The sequence below is a fragment of the Python bivittatus genome, unplaced genomic scaffold (assembly GCF_059951505.1).
Source record: "Python bivittatus isolate LINGU-HERP-01145 unplaced genomic scaffold, Pbiv_v1 ctg000700_np1212, whole genome shotgun sequence".
NCBI classification, from domain to species: Eukaryota; Metazoa; Chordata; class Lepidosauria; order Squamata; family Pythonidae; genus Python; species Python bivittatus.
Genome location: NW_028277098.1, coordinates 101,907,557 through 101,916,884, shown reverse-complemented (window position 1 = coordinate 101,916,884; position 9,328 = coordinate 101,907,557). Strand labels below are relative to the sequence as shown.

Genomic DNA, 9,328 nt, shown 5'->3' with positions numbered 1-9,328 from the left:
AGACCCTTGCAACCAAGGAGAGCCTCTGCGGTCTCCTTGAGGTGCATGGCAAGGAGAAAACCTCGCCACCAACTATACCTCCTTCAACATCTAGCTCCCCCGGGAAATATCAGGCAGCCCTTCGGCGGTTGGCGAGCCATTACCAGAGATGTACATCTTCCCCAGAGAACTCAAATGACTGCCAGGAAACAGGGATTAGCTGCTTTTGCAGTTGAAGAAAAGGATTTTGGCAGGAAAGATGGAGAATTTGTTTTGAGAGAGTGCAGACTGAGGTTCGTTGTTCATTTTATTATTTTTTTTAAGGCGGCTATTAGTTGCAACCCGTAACGGAGACACCGGTGATACAGGAGGAGCACTTCCAGGTTGAGGGTGGCACCAAGGGTGGCAGCTTTGCCCACCATCAAAACCAATTCAGTTGGGACAGCTTTGTGTGTGTGTGTGTGTGTGTGTGTGTGTGGTTGTCTGATGTCTGCAGACGGGACTCTGCTCAAAGTTTTATCCTTACTAAAGCAGCTCTTCTACCAAGCCACCATGTCAACTCCCAAAAGCAAGTCGGCAGCTGGCAGCCCTGGGCCAAATACTGCCTGTTAGCAGTTGGTCTCCAGATCAAGGAGGATTCCTCAGCCCTTTCATTGGTATCTGGGCGCCTCCTAGTTCTCATTTCAGTTTCTCCACACTCCATGAAATTGAGGCTGTGCTTCTCTAGTAAGGGGAAAAAATGGAGGCGGCCGAGGGCCAGCTGGCTCGATCACACCCCCACTGCCATTTTGGCAGCATGCGGCGAAACCACACGAGAGGACCGCTGGCTTCAGCGATAAATGGGAAGGAGCTGAAAACAGAAGGCAGGAGGGCACTGGTGGCTGATCTACCTTTATCTAGCTCTAAAACGTCTAGTTTCAAACTGGTTCAATTTAATCCTGAACTGGCTGGCCAGTCCTGATATATACAGAACCTTCACCGAAGGGTTCCTTTGCTCCCAGCTTTTGAAAACTCTACTCTTTCAAGGCCACAGCAGCTGTTCTCGGAGCACACAGCTGTGCTTCACTGGACTTAAGTCCGGTAAAGGAGCGAAAGTAACACTCTGGGGGAAAAAAGACAGAAAGGCAGAGGCTGAAAGGTCAACTGCGTGCCGTTGCCTCTTCTGGTTTATAGTGGGGGGACCAAGCAGTAGCGGGGCAGGAAAGGAAATCACTGCAGGAAAGGCCAAGTCTCCCCCACGTCTGGGTAAGTGTCAGGCGTCGGTCAGCCAGGAAAGAGGCGAGGAAGCCTGGCCGTTGTCACATGAACATATCGTCGTAGTCGGGAGGGCGAAGGTGGTCAGGGTTAGGCCTGAAAGAGGAACGGAGAATGGTTTAAGTTTAATTCTGCAATTAAAATTAATTCTAGGATTAAGGAACCAGGAAGGCTTAGCGGTGGGAACTCCCACCCTTATCATCAGAACTATAGCCCTTACCTGGTTGCGTATCAGTTTAATAAGAACGTAACATTGTGATAATGGAACAGGAGGTAGAGGCTGTGGCTGTGGGGAGGAGGGTCTTTGCCCAGTTCCCTGATAGGCCAATTGGTCCCTGGCTCAGGAAACGTACAAGAGTGACTCATGTCCTCATCACTGGCAGCCTAGACTACTGTAACTCCCATAATGTGGGGCTGCCTTTGAAGACTGAGAAGCTGCAACTGGTAGAGAATGCACTAGCTAGTAGGAAAGCCTGTTCTCACAGAGCTGTGCCTCGTCTGTGGCCCCTTCCCTGCTTGTCAGTAGGTTCGGGGTCCCAGTTCTGAGTGCTGGGTATGACCTCTAAGAGCCAACGTGGCAGGGGGTTATCCCAGGGGCTCCTTGCTCAGTAGGATTCTCCCCGTCCTACTGGGACAGTGAGAGAGGGTGTGCAGGGACCAGGAAGCAGGCCTGCCCCGTGGTGGCCCCCACAGTACGGAACATGCTGCCCCCCAAGGTAACTGTGACCCCGTCTTGTCCGGCAGTTCCAGAAGACAACACCCTGTACTTTTTCAGTGGGTTTTTGCTTCCAAAACATGGACAGCAAGTGGCCTTTCAATGACATGGTCATGGTTTCAGAGTGTTTATTATTTTATTGTGATTTCTACAGCTCTCCAATCCTAGAGAAATTTGGAATCAGGGTGTTTGCAAAGTTTCTCAGTTTGGGTGGGATGCTTTTATGCTTGGTCCATGACCAGGCCAAACGGTGACCCAGCTTATGACAGGCTCAGTATGGCACCAGCACAACTCCCCTGTTTTTCTCCCATCCAAATTTCTAAAGTCATGTGAACATTTCCCTCTGGGGGCTGGCACTTTCTGGCAACTGAGGGACCATGGGAAATTTAGGTCCCATGGTCCAATGCCCTGAGCAGAAGATGCACCACCCGTGCATCAATGTGTTGGGGATTCTCAGCAAGTGCGGAAGAAATACATTTTGCAGATTCAGTTTTCCAGCAACCCACGTGGCAGTGTCTCCTCAATACTCACCTGCCCCGGCTGGCCCCTGGGGGTCCAAACGGGTCAAACCTGGCCCCTGGAGGAACGGAACCAGGGGGGAGTCTGCTGGGGAGCCCGGAAGAGGGGTCAAGAACCGGATTCCGAAATCCTGATCGAAGCGGGTCAAAGATCATTCCCCCTCCTCGACCCCTGAGGAAGAGAATCACGTGTGAATGCAGATCTCAGATCAGGACAATGATGGATTTGTCGCTAATCCACCCAAGGAAGCAGGGAAGATTCTCCCCCTTTCAAAGCTTCTGGGTTAGTCCACCAAGGTGGTCAGCAGGTCAGGACTGATGAAAGGACAAACCTCTTTACATACATCCACCTTATGGAACTCACTGCCACAAGGTAGTTTTTAATTTTTCTTTTTTAAGGATTAGACTTGGTTTTCTGCCCTGTTCTCTTCACGTGCCTACAGAAGATAATCAAGTACAAATCAACTTGCGCAACTGGACCCCCTCACTTGGCTCTGCTTTTGGCCTACTGCTTCCTTGCACAGGACTTCCACACCCAACGTCTGATCGGGGCCTCCCAGGCTGGTTGGAGAAAATAGGAGCTGGAACCCCACGTATCTGGAGGACACCAGCGTTGGGAAGTCTACAGATCAGTGTTTCTTGACCTTAGCAACTTTAAGATGTTTGGACTTCAACTCCCAGAATTCTCCAGCCAGCATGCATCTTAAAGTTGCCAAGGTTGAGAAACATTGCTCTTGATGAATTGTAAAAAAGGAAAATCCTTGAAATAAGGGATTGACTTACCCCAAAGGGTCCAGATCTTGTCTGCCAATATCAAATGGGTCCAGTGGACCTGGCCTGAAACAGAACTCATTTTCACTCTAGTATCAGAGAACAGGTCTATATAAACCTTCCTTTTAACCCTGGAGTGGGTGAAGTTGAGACCCTCCCTGGCACGCACAGTGTGCCTTCCATCATTCTAGTCCCTAGTAAGGCCTACTCCCCTCGCACAGTCCACAAATAAGCCCTGTCACCCCATCATACCACAAAGGACTCACCAGTTGGGTTGCTGGCTGCCGTGAGGATGTCGAGGTGGAATCCACAAAGGGTCGTGGTCAGGAGGGTTGGGGGGGGAGGGGTTCCTCTCCCGTCTGGGCTCCTCCTTGGCATCACTCTTTTTGGAGGTTTCAAAAGGGGAGATGATGTGATGCACGATCTGGGTCTGTAACTCCTCCATATTCCGATACACCCTGTGGGGGGGCAAGAAGCAAAGGGGCCCCTGGAGCACCAGGAAACATGGAATTCTGAGAATTCAGAATTCTGATCTTTGCCAATGGGAGCTCGATATACCCGGCCTGTAGGCGGCTTGCTGGTCGGACTGACCTGACACGCTAACCCTCAACGCATGTTAACCAAACACAATTGCAGTGTTAAAGAAACACGCCATACCCAAAGTGATAAACCAGATGACAACTTAACATCACGGCTTTAATTCATAGAGTCCTGCAAAATAAGAGCTGGTTTTCCAGCATGCACTCAGCCACAAACTATCCAACCTCCTTTTAGTTAGCCTAATATGTTGTGTGAACTGTATAACCTCAGGACGTAACCCTGCCTTGACCTGTTGGATTACCTCTCCCATTACAACCCCACCAACACGATTAAACTGCGCTCTTCTATGACCGAGAGCCATACAGAAAATACTAAGCAACAGGTAGAAGGAAAGTTATTCCCCCAGCTAAATTCCACTCCCATCACTCTTTCAGCGGAAAATGCATGATGGGAAACTCTTGGTCTGAAATCTTCTTCGGATCCCAAGAGAAGGGCGGCTCTCTTTTGGGTGGGCTTCTTTGAAGCTGCTCCTTGCTCTTTCGGCGACTGAAAGCTCATTTAGTGGACCTCGGGGGGAAAGTCTGCTATTTGTGAATGTCCGTTAAATGTGAAGGTACATCCTCATGGGAACTCATAACATTGGCCATTATTTTCAGAGGTGGCTTAAAAGGTCCCGAAAAAGGAAGGAAGTTGGGGACAGGCGTCATCCCTTAGGCTAAGCCATGGCTTGTCCAACAGACCACACCTAGCCGGCTCCACTTTACCTCAGATCACACAACACAGTAAGTTACAGGCCTTGATTTACAAACCATCATAGAAGGATTTTACATGGATGCATTCAGATAACATGCCATTATCCCACTTTTTGGGGTTACACAATGAATCGCAAACGATAGTGTGGGCTGGGTTCACACAGCAAGCTAACCCACATAAATCTAACCAAGTTAACCCTGATCAAGCTTAGCATGTTGTGTGAGTGCAGCCACTAGATTCTGATCTGATCTGCTTAAATATATCATGTGAACACAGGTACTGCATCATGAACTAACCAGGCTGAGTAAGCACAGCAAGCTAAAATGGTTAACCAAAAATCTAACCAAGGTTAACCCTGATCAAGGTTAGCATGATTTGCCACTGAAGCCATTTGATCTTTAACTGACCTGCTTAAGTGTGTTGTGGGAACACAGCCAGTAGTTCATCATGGCTTACTGTCAGCCTCACCTGGCAGACCAGGCAGGAAACACGACCAGATAAACTAATTCTACGTTATTGTAGAGCTACATTAACAGAAACTTGCAAGTCTGAAAGTACAATTCCCACCCACCCCCTTTACAGCCCGAGACGTTAGGGAGGGTCCCTTCTGAGCCGCTTTCTGCACCCATTATGCAGCTGTGGGCTATGCTGCCTCTTATCCGACCACTCCCTAGGCAGCGTCTCTCAAGGTCTTTCCCACATACACTGGACTGATCCTAGAAACGCAAATCAGACAGTTTGCGAAAGGGCCCCATTTTATGGCAGCCTACACTTTTCAGCACCCCCCTTAGATATTTGGAAAGAACTCCACTTACTTGTCGAAATCTGCCAGATGTTCTGGGTCAACGTAGTCGGTCACTTTCAAAGTTAAATCGGCCACTTTCTGTGTTTTGGGATCCTGGAAGAGACGGATCGAGGCAACCCTGAGCCATGAAGGTGAACCCCAACCGCAGGGCGGTGAGATGCCAGGAGGGGGAGCAGCAGGAAGGTCAATCTAGACCCTGACTTGGCATGCCTTTAGCCCCCCTTAATCGCAAGAGCAGTGAAAGAAACTCCTATCATCCACAGTCAAGATGGCAAACTCAGAGGGAATATGGGGTTTATGGTCCAAGAGAGAGCAGAAGGCAGAAGAAGACCATCTGGATCTGCCGGGCAGGTCTTTTTCTCCAAGGCTTTGCGGGGCACACACACCTCAGAGGTGCCATGCTGTAGCCCTGACTGGCTAGGACCCAGCCCAGGACACCGAAAGTGGAATCTCCCCCCCACCCCCCACGTTCAGTGGGACTCACTAGCGGAACTCACACCATGATTACGGTGACCATATTTTCTCGGAAAAAATAAAGGACAAACCTGAAAAAGGGGCAGATCTGAAAGAGGTTGATAACGATAAAACAATTTAATTGTTTACATTTATAACTTTGCTTTACAAAGGAAAATGCAAGAGCCAAACCAAGACAAACTTTACATAATAAAAATATCTAAAATCAAATCGTATATGTTTGATTTTGAAAAGACAATTCAATTTCCATATTTGTCACATGAATGTGAAAGACCATGCCATAAAGGGTTTCATTTGTGCAGTAAAAGTTAAATGCCCAAAATAAAGGACCAAAGTGAGTTTTTGAAAAGTCAATCAATCTAAAAGACAGCTTTCTGAAATAAAGGAGTGTATGGTCACCATAATCATGATGCATGTTATGTCACTAGCCCTCCTTCTCCTCAAGGGAGGCCCAGTCCATCCTCCCCAGCAGCCTCACCATGACGTTGAGAATGATGCTGTGGTCCATCATAATGGCTTTCACCAGCAGGTCGCGGGAATCGTCCTTCAGCCGGTACCGCAGAGTGTAGAGGTCCTTGTCCGTGTTCCACCCCGGGGGCAGCATTTCCGACTTCCTCTCATTGGCACCCGGCTGCAACAAGACCCCGGCAGGGGTACAGGTCAAATTTGGCAGGACTGTACCACTTCAAGTGGCGGGGAGGAGGACGTGACAGGAAGGACTCCTCCGGGTTGTTAGGGAGGGCTTCAGCCAGCCTCCTGCAAACGAGTGTCCTCCTGATCGGCTGGATGCTGGCTCCCATCATCCCCAGCCATGATGATGGGAACTGGAGGTCCAACCCACGTGGACTTCAGGTGGAGAAAATCTGATCTGACAGGAATCTCCACTTCACTGGGCTTTCTACTTTCTCCTGAAATTCCCCCCTGCCCCAAATTCCTACGAATGGTTCTTCAGCAAGCTGAGGACAGAGTATCTGCTGTCTTGGGATTTATTTAAGTTGAAAAGCTGATTGACTGATTGACTGACTATATGCCAACAAGTCATTGTCAACTCTTAGCAACCATACAGATAGATTTTCTCCATGAAAGTAGAGGGGGAAAAAAGGAGAGAAATAAAATAAATAACTAGGCAAACGAATGCACAGTGCAGGAGGGGGGCCTCATGTCACCTCCCCCACAGAGCTTCCTATTTTACCTTTAACTTCTGCAAGCACCCACCTGTCCTTCCAATTAAAGAAAAGCCACAAGGGTGCCAAAGGACTAAAAATGCAGCCCTGCTAGCAAACTGCCTGCATCACTCGCTTTGGGCCCCAGGTCAGCACTCAACCTGCGTGGGCAGAATCCCCTGGCCTGGATGAGGCCTCCAGGCTCCCCAGAAGACGCAGGGGGTGCCCCAACATTTCTCAGGCTGCTACGCTGTTTTTTCAAGCCTCCTTCCACCGGCTGGCTTTGCCCTCGAGGCACCAGGATTTCTAAGGCCTGGGCCAGCAGGCAGAGAGAGGGGCTTAGGGTCCGTCCCCATGAGAAATCAAGGGACGTTGCCCCGAGGCAGTCCTGCTTGGGGATGGCCCCCACACTCCGGGGCCCTTCATCCCCAAAACACGTCTGGCGCCCTCTTTTTTGCAGAGCTGTAAAGACGGTTGTATTTTAGCAGGTGGCCGGGAGTTTCCCTCTGGACGGCCGGGCAACCTTGTGCACCGTTCACCGGAGATCGTGGAGGGAGGGACGTTTCATGCCTCCACAGCAGTGTTTCTCAATCTCGGCCACTTGAAGACAGCTGGACTTCGACTCCCAGAATTCCCCAGCCAGCGTGCATTCGGGGCGTTGAGTCCAGACGTGGTGAATGGGCAAGGTTGAGAACCCCCGACTCGATCGCGAGCTCCTCACACTTGCGCTCTCACTCCCGTCAACCGCCGGGAGCCGTGGGACCCGGGGGCAGACGCGCGCGTTCACTGACACCGACAGAAAAGATCGAGCGGGGGGGCGGGGGGGAGAAAGCGAGGCCCCCCTTCCGCCCCTCCCCAGGCCTTCCCGCGCGAGCCCCGGCTCCCCTCCGGCAGGGGACGGGCGCGCTCAGCAGAGGCGCGTCTGCAGGGCGGGGCTGCTCAGAACACCCCTGGCTCTTGCAAGGCCGCGGGCAGGAGCTCCAACGCGACGCCCGCAGGCCGGGCCGCGCAGAGGCCGGAGGCGCCCGCGAGCCCCCGCCTGCCGGCCCGCCCGAGCCCCCGGTGGCTCTGCTCCGCCCGGGCGCTTACCTCGTCCCCGGCGCCCAGGCAGCGGTAGTCGCGCGCGATCAGCTTCCAGTGCACGAAGCAGAGCAGGGCGTCCTGCGCGCAGCCCAGCTCCGGCGCCACCGAGTTGTAGAGCAGCTCCAAGCCCGCCATGCCGCCGCCGCCGCCGCCGCCTGCAAGACAACCGCGCGGAGGGAAGGCACGGGACGGGAAGGGAGGGGAGGCCCGCTCGCCCGGCTCCGCCTCCCCGCCCAGGAAAGCGAAAGCAGCCGAAGCGCGCCAGCCCCGCCCCGCGCGTAGCTGAGCGATCAGCTGGGCTGGAGGAAGAGCCCCGCCGGGTTTTCCTCCAGCCGCCGAGGCGGCAGCGCCCGCCCTCGCAGCCCGGCCGGCGGGGGGGGGGGGGCTGCCGGCCGGCGGGGGGGGGGGGCTGGCGGCCGGGTGGATGGCGGGGTTGCTGGCAGCCGGGCGGGGGGGAAGCCCGGCGAGGTCAGAGCGCGGCCAGGCGCCCAGCGCGGACGGACTGCAGCTCCTCTCGGGTTGGTCTGAAAACGGGCAGAGGAGCCTTCTTCCCCTAAGCCGGGGTTCCTCAAGCCTGGCCACTTGAAGGCGGGGGACCTTCAGCTCCCAGAATTCCCCAGCCAGCTTGCTGTAGGTGTAGACTGAGTGTAGAAACAAGGGTGCCCGGGGCACGGTCTTCCCAACTGTGCTCTTTGGGAAAATATTATGCATAACCCACATATACATATTGCAGAAGATGGGACTAGATCAGTGTTTCTCAATCTCAGCAACTTGAAGATGGGTGGCTTTTAACTCCCAGAATTCTGGCTGGGGATTTCTGGGAGTTGAAGTCCATGCATCTTAAAGTAGCCAGGGTTGAGAAATACTGCCCTAAGACATGGCTTATTTGAGCCACAGTTGGTTGGCTAGGGCACTTTGGGCTCTGTTCAGACAACATGCCAAGTCCTCACCTGGAAATAGCACCCCCATCCCCGCCAGGTGCTCAGTTTAAAGCAGAGAGACCTCCATCAACCCATGGAGATTGAACAGGACTTCCATTTCAGGATTCTTTGTAGAAAAGAAGGCTTTACAAAAGGCACACTGACTTGTATTCCCCCCCCCCCATTCATTTGCAGACATCTATGGTACCGTTTTGGAAAAGGGGGAGGAGGGGAGCGACTCAGAAATTGGCTTGATTTGTGTAAAAAAAATGGAAAGCTCACCTGTAGGATCCAAAGCCATCACAGCTATTCAAACAACCAGCACGGCTTTAAATTAACGCCAAGGACCCCAC

The 9,328-nt window shown here is 52.4% G+C and overlaps 1 protein-coding gene across 1 annotated transcript; it reads right to left on the bottom strand.

The window, feature by feature from the left end:
* Nucleotides 1-273: 273 nt before the first annotated feature.
* On the bottom strand, nt 274-8,316 carry PSMF1 (proteasome inhibitor subunit 1). Its single transcript, XM_088153729.1, has 7 exons — nt 8,062-8,316; nt 6,288-6,440; nt 5,346-5,428; nt 3,504-3,695; nt 3,250-3,303; nt 2,480-2,638; nt 274-1,329 (listed from the first exon to the last, which is right to left on the bottom strand). Exons 1-7 carry the CDS (start codon nt 8,188-8,190, stop codon nt 1,278-1,280), a joined length of 822 nt encoding a protein of 273 aa, XP_088009855.1. The 5' UTR covers nt 8,191-8,316; the 3' UTR covers nt 274-1,277.
* Nucleotides 8,317-9,328: the final 1,012 nt, after the last annotated feature.

What these genes read in the sequence shown, in the direction of transcription:
- PSMF1 (XM_088153729.1), bottom strand. Translation starts at nt 8,190, where the DNA reads ATGGCGGGCTTGGAGCTGCTCTACAACTCGGTGGCGCCGGAGCTGGGC. An exon ending in GCCTGGGCGCCGGGGACGAG is followed by an intron (nt 6,441 to 8,061) that starts GTAAGCGCCCGG and finishes GTCTTGTTGCAG; the next exon opens with CCGGGTGCCAATGAGAGGAA. An exon ending in CATCTGGCAGATTTCGACAA is followed by an intron (nt 3,696 to 5,345) that starts GTAAGTGGAGTT and finishes GCCCCCCCACAG; the next exon opens with GGTGTATCGGAATATGGAGG.